This window comes from Hypomesus transpacificus, chromosome 3 (assembly GCF_021917145.1).
Source record: "Hypomesus transpacificus isolate Combined female chromosome 3, fHypTra1, whole genome shotgun sequence".
NCBI classification, from domain to species: domain Eukaryota; kingdom Metazoa; phylum Chordata; class Actinopteri; order Osmeriformes; family Osmeridae; genus Hypomesus; species Hypomesus transpacificus.
This window is the reverse complement of record NC_061062.1, coordinates 11,952,121-11,973,339: the sequence shown is the minus strand read 5'-3', so window position 1 is coordinate 11,973,339 and position 21,219 is coordinate 11,952,121. Positions and strand designations below refer to the sequence as shown.

Genomic DNA, 21,219 nt, shown 5'->3' with positions numbered 1-21,219 from the left:
GCTTCTAATTTACAGGGCAACTTGACAAGGATGTGGCCCACAATGGTGGACCTGCGTGAAAACAGCTAGGGCCCGTGTTGCCCTGTGGAGAGCAGATTAACAGCCCCAAGATCCCACCAAGCTTTTAACAACCTTTCTTCCTCTTTTCCTCTTATTTTCCTCCCTTCTGTTTCTTTCTCTGTCGCTCTTTCTTTCTCAGTATCCAAAGCTCAGGGGGTTTCTATAGGCGAACTGCAGAAACCTTCAGGGCTTTGTCACAGTCCAAATGTGTTTCGAACTCAGTCTAGCATAGCGAGAATCCGCTCTAGTTGGATGGTATTAAACCACTATGCTAAAGGCATCGTCTGGCTGTCGTGGCGTACCTGCGGTCCCAGGAGTTCATGCCCAGGTCGTTGAGCAGCAGCCTGCAGAAGTAGAAGGGCGCTTTGGGTTCCTGGTGGGTGGGCTCCCCCTGGCACGCCGCGCGCACGCTCACGTCGGCGTTCCATTTCCTCACCTGCTCCTCCTCCTGACGCGTCTGCCGTAGGACGGCCTCCATGATGGAGCCCTCCTGCTCCAGGTTCATGCCGTACGGCGAGGGAGCCGGCTGGTTGAGCCTCAGCCTGGGCTGGGGAAGGCATTCCGGGCTGCTTTGACCCAGCTCCTCCAGCAACTGGTCCAGGACGTCCATCTCTTCATCCTCGTCCTCGTCGTCACAGCAGCCCGACTGAGACTGGGGGTCCCAGCCCTGGGAGGACATGTGGTTGGGGAGTCCTGGGGAGGTGGGCCGCTGCCTGGGTGTGGAGCGCTCCTCCTCGCTGGGGTCCTGGGAGGCCCTGGTGCCGTGGCCTCCAGGGCCCTCGCCCGTACGGTACAGGACGCCGCCGTCCCACGAGTACTTCCCGGAGATGTCCCGCACGATGACGCGGACCTGAGAGGCGGGGTGCGGGGGCTGCCCGGCCGTGGGGGGCTCCGAGGGGATCTGGAGGTAGGACACCAGGGTGCTGTCGTTGAAGACGAAGAGCTGCAGGTTGGGGCTCTTGAAGACCTCGGAGGAGAGCTCGGAGGACTCCACGTGGGGGTTGTCGTGGTTCTCACTGACCAGGCTGTGCAGCAGGGCAGGCCCCCCGCTCAGGGGGTGGTGGCCCAGGTGGTTCACCAGATGTGTCATGATCATCCGCGCTGTCAAGGGGATGAGCTCCATGTTCCGACGTTTCTTCTCTGGAAGAAGAAGACGAGAAGGAGACATTAAGTGGGGGACGGCGGAGGGAGGCAGAGATACGAGAGTACAAAGAACACACACATGATGTCTTCATTATCGGGTCCAGTCAATTAAACCACTTCTGAAACCTCATGTTTGTTGAGATTTATAGGCTAAATATTATCAGATCATGTAAGTGCAAGAAGTCATCAATTTTCAGGCCGGCACAAAGCATCAAATTCTCATTTATTAAAAAAGAAAAAATCATGCACATCCAACTTTTAAAACCGCTATTTTCAAAAACTTGAGAGATCCTGTGTAGACATGTTCTCCTTTCTCTCGCCTTTTCGCCACAAAGCTACATATCTGATTCAGAAGCGCTAATAGAGCTACTTTTTTCATTTCCTAACAATGGTTTAGCTACAGTAACACACCTCTAAGTAGGTAGCATCTAATCATAGGATACAACTTTGAAAAGGGCCTCATTGAATCTTTTACAATGGGCCAGAGAAGAGAATGACAAAGTGCTAATGAGACCCACCATCTTTAGCGGCGACGTGAATAGCCGGCTACTTACTGAATCGGATTTTATGTAAATGCCCAGGTTTTGCTCGTGAGGTGAAAGGGATGCAGTGCTTTAGTCCGACACAGAGGAAAACAAGAAGACGAGCGTCTGCATTGTGACACTGCTATCAATACCATCATCCCTTCATCAAAGTGGAGAAAGCTCTTTGGGAAGCAGGGCCAAGCTGCATTAGAGATACACGGCTCTTTGATGTGACTTAATCAATATGAGTTGGAGGGGCTGGGGGGGTGCATATAGCCGTAGCGAGCTAGCGCTTCTCAGTTGGTCTTTTGATGGCGTTTTATTATTTCCCATTTTGAGACTTTGATTTGAACGGCTGAACTCAAAATGGAGCAGGGTGGATATTTCCGGTAGAGAAATAGAGAAATGCAGAGAGCTCTGCATTGTTTCAGAGGCTATATGTGCACTTTCATTTTTGGGGGCTAAAAGGACTTCTGAAAAGTCGAGGACACGCCGCTGCAAAAGAGGGCAAATTACATTACCTAATGGCACTGCATGGTCACTACCCACTACCTCCCATCTTTTAAAATAAATCCCATAATGGGTGCTCTCTCTGGCTCGGCACTAATGTGCAGATTCCATTTTGCCGTGCTGGTTTGAGTTATTTTTCAGACTTTTAATAAGATATTGACATTTAATGGAGTATTTCCAAAGGGTGGCAACGCTCAGGTTCCATTTGCCTGGAACCTGCTTCTGGTAAACTCATCTACATGCTAGGGTGTAGTACAGGAAGACTGAGGTACTCTGAGTGTGTTGGAGAGATCACAAGAGAGTGTGAACGCATGAACAAACTACAGTTATCTACAGTGGGTAAATCCATGTTGGCTGAGAAGGTCATATTAACCATTCACAAGCATTTCTTGGTCCTCCACACACAAGCATGCGCGCACACACAAACAGAAAGAGAGATACACAGGAAGAGAGACACACACAGAAAGAGAGATACACAGGGAGAGACACACACACAGCGACACCAACACCTCTCTGTCACACAGACTACAGCCTTGTTTATCTGTCACCCCAGGGCAATCTCCCACACAGCGGGTAGTAAACAGACAAATTTGCCCATTCCGCCTCCTGACCTCCGGCTGGGGCTGGGACAAGCCGATGACTCACTTACCCTCCGCCACGGTGAGAAGGTTCCCGAAGTCAGCGGCGTTGGGGTGGGAGGGTGGGGTCTCAGAGCTCCTGACCTGACCCAGCTGCAGGAAGGGGTCGTAGTCAGTGGAGAGGTCGGACAGGCTGAGGAGGTAGTGGCTCTGCTGGGTGTGCAGGTTGGAACCCGACACGCAACAGTGCAGCACCTGCAGGGACACACACACACACACACACAGCTGGGTGAGCGTCCACACGGCTCACAGCGCCCCGCCTTGACGTCTGACGCATGGGGACACGCCGCACATGCTAAACAGGTACATATGCAGACTTGGTGGGGGGGAAATGCGTGTTTACTCGGGACGAACGGACGTTGGAACGATTGAAACGTTGAGGCCCGCTAACGAATCTAAACAACGGCGTTGTGGCTTGTCTTGTCGCTCAACATCAGCCACAATCCACTCACGTCTCCACTACAAACCAGAAAACCACAGGAGCCTCCACCAACCAGAGGCCTCCACCAACCAGAGGCCTCCACCCGAATCTACACCAGGAGGACGGCCTCATCTCAGAAGGTCCAGCACGCCATCATCTGTGACACGGCGGCGGCCCCGTGCGTGTGCGGTGGGGCTGGTGCTCCGGAGAGCCTGGAGCATAAGGAGGAGGGCTGTACGGTATATTTACCGTGGTAAGCCAGCCGGGGGGAGGGGGGGGGGGGCGAGTAGAGGCTCTTTATTACCGCTAATCCAGTTCTCCTGCGATGTGCCAGTGTATCGATCTGCATAACAGATGGTGAGCCATCCGTTGGCAGGAGCAGATAAGGCGGCGCGCTGGGCCGCTTCATTACCGACATCGGACAGGTTTGCTTTGTTTGATTTAATTAAGGCTTGATCCCTCTGCCGCTGTGCGCAAGAACACACATAAGTGGATACTAAACACACACCTGTATATACTGTACTGTATAGGGGACAGGTTGAAGATGCTGTCTAAACATGTGTGTGGGGGCCTTTCTCTGGGATTGAGGCCATGGCCGAGGCTAATCCCATTCAACACACACACGCATTCACACACTTACATTCACACACTCTCATTCACACGCACGCACGCACGCACGCACAAACACACACACACACACACACACACACACACACACACACACACACACACACACACAGACACACACACAGACACACACAAACCTATCACACACACGGGTGGGGCAGCGCAGGGAGGTAGGTCCTGTCATCTGTAACAGTATTGGGTGGGGCAATGTACAAGCAGATACTATGTGGATTATGATGCCTCCCAGTCCTGTGGGCTTGGGGGGAGTGGAGGGATTAGAGCTGATGGTGAAAAGACCAAAACCAAACAGCTGTCACAGTAAGGCCCCAGAGCACCTCCTCTGTGGAGGGCGGGGTTAGGGGAGGAAGAGCTTCGAGCTGCTTGACGACTAAGTGGCTGTACCTCACATAGCAACAGTTCCAGGAGAACAACACATGGGAATCTAGCGTGGTTGGCTGTGCCCACGTGGGTGGATGTGAAGTCACACACACATATACATCATGTACAGTACACTCTGACACGGTTCAAAACAAAAGCTAATGGTAGCAGAGAGAGACATATGCAAGAATAAGAGCCATATGCACGTGCACAGACACACACACACACAGACACAGTGGTGCAGCTGGCGAGGCAGGCGGAGAGAGAGAGCAGATGGAGAAGCCCTGAGTGGAGCTCCAGTTGAATCCTGCTTTCTACAGCACACCCACCTCATGCTGCTGGTCACCACACACAGCACAGCACACGGCAAAGTTCAAGACCGGAGCGGAGCAGCCATCTTTATTCATGAGCATGTGAATGGATCATGCTAATCTGCTCAGGAAGGAATTGATGGGGAAAACATCCCAACTCCAACGTAGACAAAGAATAAAGTGTTTCAATCCAAAATATAAAATCATTTCATAAAAGGTTGTTTTATTTTTAGGCATATTGTAAAGTAAGTGAAAGGCTGATGACAGCCAAAACCAACATATAAGTTGATTTGTTAAGGCAAAATACAGATAATCATAATTAGGAGAAGCAGAGACCTCAATGGATTATTACGTTAGGGTATGAATATTCACCCATGAGAAACAAGGCCAAGTTCTATGTGCATAGCTAAGCAGCCACCATTTTTTTCTTCTCCCATTTCCTGCATTAGCAGCTGCTGCCTCTCATATTAAGACATATTCAATTCAGATATCTCAGACAAGCCTTTATGGCCGGGCGCAGTGAGTGGACAAAGGCTCCGTTTGAATAATTTGACCATTTCTTATCAGAGGAGACATCCTTACAAAGGTCGTCCGTTGACCGCAGCTGGCCCAGACGCCAATGAATAACACTTCATTTGTTTGTCCCTGACGCTCTACATTTGATCATAAAAAAGGGTCTGAAAGCTAACTAATGTCACTAAATAGAATTTGAAATGAATATTTTAGGGAACTGTTTTGGTGTTGAATGAACGCAGTCCGAAGTAGTCTACTATCTATGCATGTTTGGAGGGTACCTGCAACAATAGCCATGATACTAACCGCTAAATTACCAAGGCAGCCTTCTGTACGTAGCCTAGCCACACCTCCGATGCTAAATAGCATAGTCACGAGGAGCAGTTTCAGAGGTGAGACAAATGAAAGTGACAACCTCTTTAGCCTCCGAGGGGTCAGGGCCATCTGAGGGGTGTGTCTGTCCTGTGAATACCCACCCGGTAGATGTAATCCAGCAGAGGGGCCTTGTTGGATGTGGGGTCATCCAGGACAGGCATGGTTATGGGCTCCAGTAGAAGACTGAGAGGAACAGCCATGCACCAGTCCAGCAGACACAGCAGCAGAGACACCATCAGCTAATGGAAGGAGAGAGGGGGAGAGAGAGAGTACAAGAGAGAATAAGAGCGGGAGGGAAAGAGAGCGAGAGAGAGAGATACAGGGTGAGAGACAGAGCGCTAAGGAGATAGAGAGACCCTACCATTAGCCCGTTCTTTGCATTTGATTGAAATAGGACTCTACCACAATAAATATCCAAACTGTAGAGGATATCAGAGATTGGCTGAAGGGAGGATAACACAACCATAAATGGGCTTCAGTGCAAAAATTCCTGTGTAAATGGACTGCATGTCTGACAAAGAGTTCCTTCAGATCCTCCCATTCATTTCATGTTCCTTCAATATTCCTCCATACCTTTTTGTCTGCCTCCACTGTCGAGTGCTCTGCGCTCGGCAACAGAAAAGCTATTGTGGCAACAAAGATCTTTGTCGGCCAAAAAGTAGGAGGGGGGGGGGGAGACAGAGAGAGAGAGAGGGGTGGGAGAGATAGTTTAATGACACAGACACCGTCAAGGGGACAGTGGATGTGACAAAGGATTTGTGTTACAGTAGAAGTGTAGTTGTGGCGTGTGTGCGTGTAGTCTCCTACCTCGATGATCTTTTTGGGGAGGGTGCGTTCCAGTCTCTGTAGGTGCTCCCAGTGAGAGATGAGGAGCTGGAACAGGTCACATGCTACCTGGGCAACTGCCTTGTTCCCAAACTAAAAACATAAACACACACACACACACACATACACAGACACACACAGGGAAACAAATGATATGACAGCAACTACACCGTACAGGTCAGAGCTGGAGCTTGAAGAGGTCTATCCCCCTGGTTTCTGCTTGGTGGCAAATTAAGATCCACATCCAGTTCTTTCAAACTAGAGCCCATGACAGGCAATACATTACAGCCATAGAGCTTCTCATTGTGCTGCTAGAAAGCGTAAATTGTTTTTTTCCTGTGCTTGCTGGGAATGAGTTGTACGAGCTGGATGAACACTGCTGCCACAAATAGAAAAAAAGAAAATAATGCGTTTTAAAAAATATATTGGCTGTGTAGAAGTGGTTCAAAACTCATTCTTTCCAAAACCAGCTTGTTTGTATGTTGGAAAAAGATGGCATTGGGGGCTGAACGAGCTGGAGTTGCTGACAATATTCTTTCGGCGCTGGTTTTTATTTTTTAGTGATTTGGAATTCAGAGCACAGAAATGGACATTTCCCATTTTCTTCCGACTGAATGCCTTTCAACATGTAACAAGGGCAGACAATGTAGGGAGTGCAGAAATGGACCAACACAAAAAGGGGCCCTGAGAGTTCAGCACCTGCTTTTAGAAAAAAGACTGTGAGCAGCATTCTACTCCCCTGCCCCCTAACCCAATACCCCCCCCCCCCCTCCCCCACCGCCCCTCCGTACCCTCTATTTTGGGCCGGACGAGCCTGTGTGTCAAGTTGTGCAAGGGGAGTGATTACCGCTCCATTAGAGAGAGGGTGGGTGGGTGAGGGGTGGGTGGGTGAGGCGGGGGGATCGCAGGAAGCTGGGAGATGTGCCTGCTTAAATTGGGCCCACGACGAAACCAAAGAGAGCGAGTGGGGCCTGGAAATTACGCCAACAGCCCAAAGCACCCCGGCCCCCCCCCCAAAAAACAGCCAAATACCGCCTCTCTGCATCTCTACACTCACCAGGGGGAAAAGAGAGGCAGAGGGCTATTTGAAAATATACCACTTTTTGGAGTTGCACTGCAAGGCATGTTATCCCACACACACACACGCTCACAGGTACACACATGCGTGCTCACACACACAGTGTTGTGTGCTCACGCTCCCACTCTCACCAAATTGCTCTACAGTCGGTTTTGATGTAATCTACTATCATTTTCCAGGATCTAAAAGCTGTGCCGCACAGCACACAGTTTGTTGGTAAAACAAGAAGGGCCGTCGGAAAGGCCCAACTGATTTACGGCCAAAGTGGCTACCAGGTACACCGCGCTCATGTAAAATGGATGCCCAGCTGTGCGGATGGAGAGCTGAATGGAGAAATGGGCCCAGCGGAGCGCCCCCCCTCACCTTTAGGGTCACTCCCAGGACATTGATGGCGTCCTTCACCTGGTGGTGGATGTTGTTCTGGGTGAGCTCCTCACACACCCACAGGCCCAGGCTGCTCACGGCCACACACCTGGGAGGGGACACGCTGGGCATTTAGTACCAACAACTACAAAACCAAGATCACTCAAAAAAAGATGATGAAAAAATATCAAATTCATAAAAAATGTATGTAGTGTTTTTCTTCTTCTTTCTTTCAAGCCACGTAACATCCCCATGCAATGAAGGCTATCACACCCTCTGACATTCCAAGAACAAACATCCAAAAGGGTATTCTCGGTCTGTTCTCCACCCCCCTCGACCCTGCGTACCTGGCCCCCTCACAGTGCTCATTCCTGGCCGTCTTCAGCAGGATGTTGACCAGGTAGTCCTGGAGGTCACAGCACACCAGACACTCAGACAGAGAACCACAGCATCACCTCACACAGCATTGCATCCTAACCCCAACCCCAACACGTCCACCCCCCACCAGGGAGGCCTTGGGAGGGGACGTGGTGTCGGCGGGAGCAGGTGTGTGGTACCTTGATGTCCTCGTTGCCCACCACGATGTCTTGGGTGCCGGGGACCGTCTGCAGCAGGGGGATCTGACGGTACAGGTTGGGGAAACACACCAAGGAACCCAGCACTGTCTGGGCCTCCACCCTGGGGGTCTGGGACTGGGACACACACACACACAGCACGGTTCCCACAGACAGGCACACGTACACACCCATGAAACACACACACACGCACAGCACACCATACATACACACATTATTATAGCACTCAGTGAATTGGAGTGAATCATTCCTCTTCCAGGGAAACCGGATGGAACTTGATTGAGCCTCATCATGCCATGTCCATATGACGCATGTGTGTGTGTGCGTCCATACGTGGGCACACTGTGTTTCTGCGCGAGTGTTGGTGTGTGTGTACCTCGGAGGACTCAGAGCTGAGGATGCGTGCGGCGGCAGTGATGAAGTCCCCCACCAGCATGGTGAAGCCTGGCAGCCCCAGGAAGAAGAAGCGAGGGGAGCAGGAGCGGATCACCGTGTTCAGCACATCCTGCACACACACACGTTACACACGTTACACACACATACACATTACACACACATACACACACGTTACACACACATACACATTACACGCACATACATACATTAAATCGCTCTATTTTATAGTTGCACATGCACGTCACCCCTGCTAAGTTTCAATCCGCCTTGTTTAATATAAGTTTCAAAAAACGTTCCACAATCATCTCGTTAACTAAAAAAAGCAACGGAAATCATAAACGACACAATATCAATCAACAGTCCGAGTAGTCCACACCATAACCCTGTCACATAGTCAGGTCTACCGTTAAGAGAGGATCACGGGAGAAACGGGCAAAGATAAAAGGGTTTTTTGGAGGTTGGGTAGAAGCATGGTAATGTGAAAGCTTTTTCTCGACAGGTGAACTATTGTAGCTCCACTCACTGGAGATGGACCGCTGAGTGCCCTCCTCTCTCTCAAGACAAAATATTGCAAAAGGTGGAAACGCAGGGAGAGAAAGAAAGAGGTAGCAGATGGGTTGTTCACAGAGCAAGGGAGGATAGGGGGGTGGGTTCTGGAACAAAAGACTTCAAGTTTCCTCCGTGCACGCACGCACGCACGCGCACACACACACACACGCGCACACCCACACACACGCACACACCTGTAATTAAAGCCAGGGTGCAGGTATTGTTCAGGTAGGCTCAGCCTAGTGGCAGATGGGTGTTCTCTCTGTGTTGACATATGTCGTATTGCAGAGGGATTTGCACAAATATGGGCTCTGGCTGCAGCTTTGAGGAGACTCCAAACTCCTAGGCAGCTCCTGCATGCCTCTATCAATAAACTCCCAAGTCCAAGAGGTAATCTACATATTGAAAGCATGTGTGTGTGTTGTTGGTTTGTGTGTTTAGACAAGCACTGCTGCAAATGTCCCTCGGTGGTCATAAAGACACCGGATGCCCACAATGCCAGGGCTGCCCTCAAGTGCCAACATGGGATCCGAATGCCAGTCTTTTGTCTTAGACGTCTTTGTGTGTGTGTGTGTCTACAATGTCAAAGCCCCGTCTAGAAACACCTGCCTTTCTGGTGGCTGTAAAAGCAGGCAAATCAGGACGCTCAAACACTGGCCTTGGTATCTCCAAGCGCCTGGAGCAGAGTGCACTTGGTAAATACACACACACACACACACACGCACACACGCACACACACGCACCCTTCCACCCTCAGTTTACCCCCTCCCTACCTGCAACATTAATCACCTCAAATGAAGCTTTGGTAAACACTGGAGTGCAGGGGAACAAAGGAGAGATCAAACAAACAGGCAGAGCAATAAGGAAGAGGTCTTAAAACACACACTCTGTAACTCGAGTCCCCGAAAATTGGTTGTGAGAGTGGTGGGCCCGCCGGCCTATTTTACCCTCATTTTGTCGGTAATTGACCTCTGGGGCGTAATGCGCCGAGCAGTCAGAGGTAATTAGCTTGCGACAAACTCACGCTTGATTGCCTGAAATGAGCGTTTTAGAGGAAGTGCAGAGTGTACCAAGTGTTGCTATTGTGTGCATAAGTAGGGAGAACCTGCTTCCAACGGATGCGTGTGTCTGCGAGTGTGTAGTGTACAAGGGTGTGTAGGTGAGTGTGAAAGTGAGCGTGTAATTGGGTGTGTAGGTGAATGTGTAGGTGAGCATGTAATTGGGTGTGTAGGTGACTGTGTAGGTGAGTGTGGAAGTGTCTGTGAGTGTCAGCGGGGGTAGAAGAGGGTCTGGGAGACGCACATGGGAACACAGCTCAGCAGCTCCTTTTCTGCCCGCAGTGGGAAAGTTCCAGTTGAACAAAAAATGCCATTAAGAGACATCTGGGTCGGGAGATCAACGTCCAATCAGGTGCTATCAGTTGGAGTCATTAAGGACGTTGGAGTCGTTGACAATATTGGAATTTCCCCCAATGCTTCTCAGTACAGTCTGCTACAAAGCCTTCCAACACAGTCCATCTCTTCCACTGCAGCAGGGATCAGAGTGCTGTCCCCGCCCCCGCCCCCCAGGTGGTGTCATGGTAACAGGCTGGGGGACTTCCCGGTGAGGGCCCGGCCTGCTGAGAGATGTGGCCCACCTGTATGACTATGTGGCAAGGTGTTTAATCATCCACCAGGACGCTGGATGGTGGAGCCACATGAGGAATCATCAACCGTCAGACTTCCCCCATCGGCCCCACTCTGCGGGCATCGGTTGGGGTGTGTGTGGGGGGGTAGGGGGGGGGGCAGCTGTGTGAGTGTTTTCTTTCTTCTTTCCGCTGATAAGATGGGGTTGGGGGTAGACAGGAGTGAGAGTGGGGGAGAGAGAGGGAGAGAGAGGGGGAAGGAAGTAGGGAGGGAAGGAGGGAGGGATAGAGGCAGAACGAAAGAGAGAGGCAGAAAGGAGGTGTGTTTGTGTGATGTGCTGTGTGTGTGTGTGTGTGTGTGAGGGGGGGAGGGAGGGAGAGACTGGAGCAGAACAGTCCGGCTGGCTCATGCCCAGCCAAGTGATGCAGGCTTTCTCTTTTGTCTAAACCGAGAGCCCTTCCAGACGTGGCAGTCGTCTCACATGGGCGAGCGGCGCACTGTCGCAAACACTCCCTCGCCTTTGCCCTCTGGTGTCTCCCTCAAGGTGAACGGTACAAAGATGTCTCAAGTGAGCCACTTCAAAACAAACAAGCGATCACGCAGACCCTAACCCACATGGCGTCGTAGCCCATCCCTGGTCTGATGTGTGTGACACCATCAGTGTGATTAGATAGATTACTGCTATTGTCCTGAGGTCATGCCTCTCCAGGCTCAACACACTGAGCCAGCCAGTCTGGACAATAGCACTGACCTTAGCTGTTGCCAGGGAGAGGAGGAGAACCCAACCGGTCCCTGTCCCCGCACAGCCTGCTGGGAACTCACCAGGCGCGGAGGGAGACAGCCAAGCAGGGAGGGAAGCGGGATGGCAGACCATAATCATCTCTGGACCAGGCAGGAAATAAGCCGTGTTTATTTCCGAGTCCAATATTATCTGTGAAATCTGGGAGCCTGAAGAGCGAGCGCTCCACAGCTGAACAGGCGGGTTCAGCAGAGAGCCCGAGAGGAAGGGCTCCCACGGTACCCAAACCCAGCGCTGGGAAAGAAGGCAGGCTTCATCAGCGGAGAAGCACGCCAAGATGAAACGAGATAGTAAGGCGGACATAGTAAGGCAGTAGTAAGGAGGGGACAGACGGAGGAAGAGAGAGGAAGAGAGGATCGAGAGAGGAAAGCAAAAGATGAGAGGGATTTTTTTGCGGGCTGAGGGGGGGTGGGGGGGGGTCTGGATATTGTGGCTGCCTAGCGGGAGAGGACACAGAACACGAGGGAGGGTGTCGAGCAGAGAGAGGAAGGAGAGGGGGAGAGGGGGGGTGGAGTGGGAGTAAGAGCCACTTTCTTATGTTAAGCAGGCGTGCGGCTGTCCCTCTATTGTGTGGCGTGAGGACTCTTTCTCCGGCCAATTAGAGCACGCTCCAGTGAGCTGTCCTGGCCAGCCCGGCTCCCTGGCTTCTACTGAGACACAACAAAGGCTGCTGCTGCCTCTGAGGCCCACTTCATTTCTCGACACTTTCTTGCAGACGCACGCACGCACGCGCTCTCTCTCTCACACACACACACAAATGCTCGCACACATGCTTGGGTGCTCTCATACACACACACACACCCTCGCACAACCACACCCACACACACACACACACACACCCACACACACACACACACACACACACACACACACACACACACACACACACACACACACACACACACACACACCCACACACACACACACACACACACCCACACACACACACACACACACACACACACACACACACACACCCACCGGTATGCATGTGCTCGGGCATGTACACTAAGGTTCAGGCCGGCCCTGCCATGCGCGTCAGTCTGAGGGAGCGCGACAGGCGTCGGGCCTTGGTTAATCACAGAGACACAGCGGGGGGCTCAAACATTATTTAACGACACGGAAAACATTCTAATAAGCTTGTCGTCCTGCCAAAGGCCTGATAGAAAGAAAAAAACTGGGCTGAGGACAGAGACACACACACCCACGCACACACTCTCACACGTCCAAAACAAAGGAATGTAATCACAGTCCACTCTTCCATCTCCCCTCCTTCTCTTTCCTCTACCCCTGACTGCCCCTCTCTCCGTCCATTTCCCCCTCCATCTCCCCCTGACACCCTCAATCTCTCTACATCTCCCCTGACCCTGTCTCACCCAGACTCCCCCTCTCCTCCCCTCTATCTCTCCTGACTCCCCCTCTCTCTCCCCCCCGACTCCCCCTCTATCCCATCCTCTCCCCTGGCTCCATCTATCTCCCCCTCTCTTTGTTTTGGGGGGCTCCAGCACTGAGGCTGGTGCTGGTGGAGCAGGGCCAGGAGAAGGGAGGAGCCAGGGGTGTGGCCGGGCCCAGAAGAGGAGGGGCTAGATGCCATCACCATCACCTTCCTGCCATCACCATCGTTTGGCAGGAAGACCAGGTCCCTACACCACCATCAGTAACCCTAAACCATTAACCATAAACCACAGACCGATGGAGGACCAAGGTGTGGTGAACCTAAATGACCCTGACAACCGTCCTTAACCATGGGCCTCATCCCCCCTTATGCATGGGACTCACACTGACGTTAACCAGACCAGACCTGCCGTGACAAACTTAGGCTGTGAGTATATCAGTAGGCATGAAGAAGCAAGCAGCTTCACATCAGGTTTTAATCGAACATCTTACAATACAACACAATAACAGAGAGGGGCAGAGTGTGTACTGGCGTACCCCAGCTCATCATCACACTCATCAACTCCAGTGAGCGATGGGCCGGAAAATCTCCTGGCTCTTTGAATTCAGCGCCATCTAGTGGAACGGGGCTGCCACGAATGGAGATCGAGCAGAGTAGTGACGGGTCGTTTGCTCTTGTAGGTGACCGTCATATCTGAAGAGCCGACTCTATTTTTAATAGATTAATATAGCCTATGAAAATTCAATGATTATGAAATAATGAGTTTGAATTCTATCTAAAATGATTGACTAATTCAAAGAACAACCCAAAAATACTTGTAGGCCTAAAGGCGCACGCGATCATCCTCACATTCTGTTCCTGTCAATCGTACACGCGGTGTCAACCAATTATACTGCATGAGGGAGGGCCGAGCCAACTCACACACACACACGCTTAGACGAGTTATCGAAACTCGGAGGAGAGCCATAACAAATCAATGCATTTTTAAAGACATTGTGGTTAAGGTAGAGTATGATTTCATTTAATTATTTAATTCAAATTGTTTTCACACCTATCATAGTCAAATTCATAGTTCAAATATGTATTTTTTTAAAGAGCCGTTCGGGAGCCTAAAGAGCCGGCTCTTTTCAGTGAGCTGAGCCAAACCAGCCGGCTCACGACAAAGAGCCGGAATGCCCCTTAAGCGTGTGTGTGCGAGGTTGTGGCGCCCCCTGGTGGCCTCACCTGGTCCTCGCTGACGAAGCCCTTGTGCATGACGTGGTAGAGGTGCACCAGGAAGTCGCTGTTGGGAAGCACGTCCTGATGCTTGGTCATCATCTCACAGATCAGCTTGTAGGCCTGAAGCTTCCCCAGCTTGTACTCAACCGGCAACATGGTGGCCTGTGTATGTGTGTGTGTGTGTGGACGGTGGGGGGAGGGGTGGGAGGACAGTATAGTAGAATGAGTCCATACCAGAAACAATATGACAGATTAATGATATGTCTGTTGGGTTCTCCTTATTCTCACGATGCATTCTCACCTCCACATTGGTTTGGACATACAGTGTCAGACTAGCAGGTGTCAGAGCATGTTCAGTGGACTCACCCTGAAGAGCCAGGATGCCAGCATGCGGAGAGGAGGGGTGAAGATGGGCCGGGGGGGTGACGACTGGTTATCCACACTGATGCCCAGGTTGTCCCTGATCTGGATCACACACAGACAGGTTATTACACAGCATCACAAGTCTGTCTGGATATGTGCTTTGGATGGAATGTGTGTTTGTGGGTGAATGTCTGTGTGTGTGTGTGTGCGTGTGTGTGTGCGAGTATGAGTGTGTGTGTGTCCTACCTTGGCCAGCTTGTGCCAGAGCTCGTAGAGGTAGCTGAACACCTTGGCGTGGATGCGGGGGCAGCGGATGCTGTTGACGTCCCCGAGGATGCCCAGGATCCTCCGCCACAGCACGAATGCAGAGTCGGCGTGCCAACCTGTCAGGCTGCCCCCGGCGATGATGCTGATGTCATCAGCGAGGCACTCGCTGCTGTCTGCAATGCCCATGGAGAGAAGGAAGGGAAGGAGAGAGGGAGGGAGAGAGAGAGATGGAAGGAGGGAGAGATGGAGGGAGGGAAGGGGAGCGAGACAGAGGATAAGAGAGATGCAATATGTTGTAGCATGGTCATAGTACTGCAGAGGAGCAGATAAAGCCACTTGTATATACACTATAATAATTAAAAGTTCATCCACATTCCTTTGGAATAATGTGAACCTTTATCTTCAGATTGCTCCCCATCAAAGTAATGACATCTAACCCAGGGTCTGTCTGAACAGCTCCCCAGGTAGAGTGTGTGTGTGTGGGGGGGGGGGGGGGGGCAGACACACCGACACAACTACAGCACACAATAGGTGGCAAGGGTGTGGGTGTGGGGAGGGGTGTGTGAAGAGTGTAGAAAAGAGAGTGACACTGAGTACGGGCAGTGTGTGTGTGTGTGTGTGTGTGGAAGGGGATAGAAAGAGTAACACAATGAGGATGCATGGGGATGTGACAGGTGTGTGTGTGTGTGTGTGGGTGAGTGGACAGGAGGAGTGGTATACCCAGGTCTTCTGGCATGCGCAACACAGAGCTGTGCATGGTGTCGTCCAGCAGCTGGTGGCAGTCCTGGCTGGGGCACTCTGGGTGCACCAGCAGGGCTGGCGAGGCTGGGGGGTGCTGGGGGTAGTGGTAGTGATGGTGGTGGTGGTGGTGGTGGTGGGGGTATGTAGAGTGGGGAGGGAGGACACATTCAGGATCTACAGCAGCAAGGAGGGAAGGGGGGAGGCGGGGAGGGGAACACAGTCAGACTTGAGGGAGCACAGGGGCACAAGGTGGAGGGTGGTGGGTGGAGGGGTCAGAGGAAGGTGGCAGGGACGGCTCACCACAAGCTCACGGCCAACTGATGTATCGCACATATAAATACTGCACACAAATTACAAACACTACAGGCTCACAATGAACTTATGTATTATACACACACACACACACACACACACATTACACAAACGCCACACAAACGCACAAAAAACACAGAAACACGACACAAGCAGGGACTGGGTTCTGTAGAGATCTTTCCATCGAGTTTTTATACATGTTTTATGAAACCCCTTACACTTCACCTGGCCTTGCTCTTTAACCACGACAAGCTGAGTGTGTCACACACCTTCCTAACATAAGGTGCATCCCCAGCAGCCAGGAGCTAACCTGTACCCCGGGCTGTGGCAGGAGGTGACAGAGCTGCGCCGAAGGGGAGAGAAAGGAGATACTGCGTCCCGGATCAGGTTTGCATGACATACAGGGCCCAGGCTAATCCCTGGAAAGGTCAGCGGTTGCTAAGGCTGGAGTCTGCGACATGAGGACATACGGGTCAGCTGGACTCTGTAAACTCCTAGTGCTGCTGGGAGCGATCCCACTTTAATATAGTCGACAAAGGACTGACTAAATATGCATTACAATTCACCGCCTACGTTGACAGAATGGAAATGAACCCCTTTCCGCTCGCACAACTTCTAGAAGCCTGCCCAAAGAGCCCTGCATTCAGGTCTCCCTCACTATCACACTCCAAAGCAACCCAACCCCCAAGGTCCCTTTCCTCCACCCCCCCTCCCTCTGGAGCAGACATGGTATGGTCCAGGACAGTACCTGCCAGGGCCTCGTTGTGGCTCAGCAGAAGGTTCCTCTGGTTGTGGGGGTCGGTCGTCACGTCGATGTGGGCCGACTGGGTGGACTGAGTGTCGGCCTCCTCTTCGAAGGCCTGCCAGGTCATCATGCTGACGTCGGCGTCGTTGAGGTAGCCGTTGGACGTCTCACTGCTCACACTCTCACCTGTGGAGGAGGGCACGGGACAGGGAGGGTCCAAGGTCAACACAGGGATTCTGGTTTGAGAGCTCCAGGACAGTTGTTAGCGTTAGCGGCGCAGATCGCTAGCTGCTTCCGTCAGCCAGGCGTCCAGAGCAGGAGGAGGTTGGTCATGTTCAAGTGGGTCCTCACTTTTCTCCCGGAGCTTGGGCCTGCTGTAGGTGAGCGGTCCATCAGCCGGGTAGTCCATCTCTACTGGACTGCTGCTCCGCCGGATCAGGATCTAATCACACACACACACACACAGGTCACTATGTCACACTTGCCTCTGTTCTGGTCATAATCAGTAATAAAGGCCTTACTGGTCTGTCCAGAACTACTGCTGGATTTCTGAGACCAACAGGAACATGTTGCATGGATGTGGAGGTTGGGGATTCCTACCACGGGAGGCTCACAGCTCTCTCTTCTGTCCTCTGACGTCCTGCCTTCAGAGCCAAGGGAGGAGGGGGAGTACTCCCTCTTCTGGCCTGGAGGACACATTCAGGAAGATAGGAAACATTTCTCTGCATGTTGACTAAGATTTTTGACACATACTGTACTGTAGTATGAACTGTATTGAATGAGTATAATGTATAATATTATATAGTATAATGGTATATATTCTGCATTTCCTCTCTACTCCTTGCATTGTAACCATGAAATATTGACCAGTAATCACAACACCAAGACACAAACAAAGCAGTGTTTCCTGGTTTTTATCAAAACCAGGAAGTCTAGAATCCTACATTCGTCTTCCCTATCCAAAATAAGGCATTCAAATGCATCTCTGTGTGTGTGTGTCTGTACCAGGGAAGGTGTCAGCCAGTTGCTGGGTGATGTCAGAGGTGCTGCTGCTGCGCGGGAGGGGGCTGTCGGCGCCCCCCAGCTCCTCCTCCCCTCCGCACTCCGCCAGCTGCCCCTCCTCCACGTCTGAGCGGGCGAGAGACAAGAGAGAGGACAGACGGCGTCAGGAGAGAGACGCGACGCGGCTCGACCCTCAGCCAGGCTGCACACACACTCACTGTACGCTCACGTGCTAAAACACGCACTCACATACACACACACACTCACACACTCAGGCTTTCACGAGCGCGAGTGGTGACATGGTTTTGACATTGTTCGGATGGCTTATGAGTCAGACTGTGAGAGGGACACATGCGGTGGAAACCAAACACACCGGGATTCAACCACGCGGCGATCACATGACCACTAACTAGCATGAACACGGTCTCAGTCGTATTACGCTTGCCTTCACTCGGATGTGTTACCATGACAGGGGACAGTGAGAGGTAGAGACAGGTTGAGCGGTGGCACACAGGTTAGACAGACCGGAAGTGGAGGCAGACACACGTCCCACACGCACACACACACACGGTGCTTTCCGGAACACACTTTACCTGAAAGCCTGTGAGAGCAAGCAGAAGTGCCAGAAGAGATACCAGGCAAGAAAGAGCTGACAGTATGAAGCAGCATGGGGACACTTTTAGTAGCGGGCAAAGCCTCATAGAGATGGACACAGTTGCTGATTGACTGGCTCCGCTTAGCTTCCATCACAGAGGGAGGAGACGAGACAGAGGGAAAGAAAGGGAGGGAGGAAAAAGAAGAGAGGAGTCAACGAGAGCAGAACATTGAAAAGGACATCGAGTCCCACGTAGGCTACCTGTCGTTCTCAGAATGACACAGCAGTACAAAATAATGGAATAATGTGTGCGTGTGAATGCTTTTTCTTTGTGTGGTGAGCAGGCCTGAAAAATGGGCAAGTTCTAAACTGAGAGTTTCTGAAGGAAGTTTGTGACGAGAAGGCAGAGTGGAGGCACTGAGACAGGAAATGAAGAAAAGCAGAGTGGGGGACAGGAACATTGCTGGAGCTGCCTGTGCTTTCAATTTGTCACTTGAGGGCTCTTCACCTAAACAAAGCCCACCCCACTCTGCTGCTGTTCTTGCGCTGTGTAAAAAATATACGCACAACTTTTTTTTCAAACAATCTTCAAAACAAATTTAAAAAATAAGTGACTATCTGCTTTAAAGAGATTTACGACTAATTTATGCGCTGGGTTGCGTTTGTTTTGGAAGAGGAGTTTAATTAGTTCTCCAGAGCATGAGACTGAGGAGCTTTAGAGAACGTTTCTCAGTAGGAATACAGAACAGGAGCGTGGACTGTGTAGTGCAGATAGGAAGCAGACAAATGTATCAAAAACTTTAATTCAACTTCTGATATCATTCTCCAGAGTAATCTTGAAACGCAAAGGTGCCAAGAACCTGCGCAGGGTCGTCTGAAGTTGGGTTTTAACACAACTGTACATTGACATTATACAAGCTTATTTAAGCTCATATTCTAGTCTACAAATGGAGCATCGCACCAGAAAAGCCATTCAAACTCTTCCCCCTCCCCACTAATAAACCTACCATATTAGTCCACCTCATGTCTATGTATGTCCTCCTCACAGATCCGGATGTATTTTTAGACCTCCCTCTGAACAACAAACCCATCAGAAACAACACCCCCTCCAGGATAATAAGGAGGTATTTGCATAGACAAGAGCATCCAAAGTTTGGCCAGTTCCTCCAGATAAGGCCTGGGGATTGTGTCTGGACGGCTCTTCAGGTCTGATCTGAAAGTGAACGAGCGGAGAGGAAGGCTTTCTGTTCTCGGCCCACGGCGCACTTTAATTAGAGCCTTTCATAAGGCGATAACATCGTCTCTGCTACAGACCGCTAACTGTTAGCCCTTTATGTATATTCATGAGCATTAATTACACTCTTAATGAAACTATCAAAAACGGCTCGCCAATTGATGTGTGGGTACTCTCTCTGTCTCTGAAGGAGGGAGGAAGGGAGGAATCGGGACGTTTGAAGATCAATGTGTGAGAAATCCAATTAGGCAAGAGAAAGAGAAGAATTTGAGGCGGTGGTGTTTCATGTTCCTCTCTGGCTGCACGCAGATAGACAAACAAACAAATGTACACACCCACGCGCACACACTGTCTATCTCACGCACACACACACACTTTCTCTCTCTCCCTCACACACACACAGAAATGCGCATGCAGCCTTTGAGAGTCCCTCCTTCAGCTTCAACTGCATCTGCTTGGAGCTCAACAAGCTCTTCAGAGCGCCGAGATCGAATCAGAGTGAACAGAGGGGGCGGTGGACGGAGGAAGACAGAGCCGGCGAGAGAGACAGAGCCGGCGAGGAACGTCTCTCTCTTCAAGGCTGCCGTCGTTTCAAACAGACCGGTCCGTCTTCCCCGTGTCCTCGGCCCCAGATAACCTTGTCCTGAACACGTCAGCACCAAAGCCATCGCTCCCCTGAGTGACAGATCCCGCTCCGATAAGTGGCTGTGCACTGTGCATGCATTGAACCGCTGACAATGGCTGGTCTTTGACGTGTCACCGAGGGCCTGTGTGTGCCATGGAACTGACAGGGAAACATGTTGACACTGGCCCGTGACATGGCTGGGGGGGGGGGGGGGGACAATGGCGGCCATCTGCCGGCCTCTTTGTGTCCGGTGTTAGGCCTTTCCCCAACACCTGGCATAGCACACAATGTAAGACCATGTGTACTCTATCAGGGATGGGCCATACTGTATTCAGACGGACGCAAACATTACTCGGCAGTAAAGGAAGATGTATTTGGACCAGCGTTAACCGGACAATGAGAATATTCTTGAATTTACAGTTCAGTTCTGCAAAGAAAAAGATTTGTATGCAAAGTTATCATTAAATTAACTTGTTACCCTCATATCATGCATTAAGAGCTTCTCAAAACTGCACTGAGATGATCCCAGGGTAGGTGTGTCTGTATACCCCACATGATATAACATTTAATTGAATAACAAAAACCTGACGAAATGTGCACCTTTGTAATAAAATAAAAACAAGCGTCTTAAGAATATAAACACGTGTATGTGTGTGTGTCTCACCGGTGGCTTTCTGCCGGACGTTGTTGCGGGCCTTCTCCACACCGGGGGCCCCAGAGGTGGTCGCACTGCGGAACCTCATGGGCTCCTGGACGCCCTGGCCACCCTGCTCCCCCTGGTTCCTCCAGCTCAGGGAGAAGGAGCGCGCCACCGCCGCCGCCGCCGCCTTCTGGGAGTCCTGGAGCACTCCTGGGCGGGGCGGGAGGGGAGGAGGGACAGGAGGATGGACAGGAGAAGGAAGAGAAGGAGGAGTTGGAAGAAGATGAGGAGCAGGAGGTGGATGGGGAGCAGAAAGAGACACTGTAAGAACACGCGCACAAACGCGAATCAGAAAATATCGAAATGGCGCG

At 51.3% G+C, this 21,219-nt stretch overlaps 1 protein-coding gene across 5 annotated transcripts in view; it reads right to left on the bottom strand.

Annotated features, from left to right (window-relative positions):
• ralgapa2 (Ral GTPase activating protein catalytic subunit alpha 2) overlaps positions 1 to 21,219 on the bottom strand; it is an 88,470-nt gene that overhangs the window by 33,837 nt on the left and 33,414 nt on the right. For 3 of the 5 annotated variants that reach the window (XM_047013818.1, XM_047013809.1, XM_047013801.1), the window contains exons 16-33: positions 20,873 to 21,058; positions 17,758 to 17,880; positions 17,353 to 17,438; positions 17,104 to 17,194; positions 16,756 to 16,938; positions 15,675 to 15,869; positions 14,934 to 15,127; positions 14,691 to 14,789; positions 14,331 to 14,486; positions 8,718 to 8,846; positions 8,324 to 8,458; positions 8,114 to 8,172; positions 7,767 to 7,875; positions 6,308 to 6,418; positions 6,074 to 6,142; positions 5,602 to 5,739; positions 2,887 to 3,070; positions 363 to 1,200 (exon numbers count right to left, since the gene is read on the bottom strand). In XM_047013818.1, the coding sequence (XP_046869774.1) occupies positions 363 to 1,200; positions 2,887 to 3,070; positions 5,602 to 5,739; positions 6,074 to 6,142; positions 6,308 to 6,418; positions 7,767 to 7,875; positions 8,114 to 8,172; positions 8,324 to 8,458; positions 8,718 to 8,846; positions 14,331 to 14,486; positions 14,691 to 14,789; positions 14,934 to 15,127; positions 15,675 to 15,869; positions 16,756 to 16,938; positions 17,104 to 17,194; positions 17,353 to 17,438; positions 17,758 to 17,880; positions 20,873 to 21,058 (3,085 nt within the window). Of the gene's footprint in view, positions 1 to 362; positions 1,201 to 2,886; positions 3,071 to 5,601; positions 5,740 to 6,073; positions 6,143 to 6,307; positions 6,419 to 7,766; positions 7,876 to 8,113; positions 8,173 to 8,323; positions 8,459 to 8,717; positions 8,847 to 14,330; positions 14,487 to 14,690; positions 14,790 to 14,933; positions 15,128 to 15,674; positions 15,870 to 16,755; positions 16,939 to 17,103; positions 17,195 to 17,352; positions 17,439 to 17,757; positions 17,881 to 18,347; positions 18,495 to 20,872; positions 21,059 to 21,219 lie in introns of all 5 variants that reach the window. The other 2 variants (XM_047013834.1, XM_047013826.1) reach the window with 2 other exon arrangements.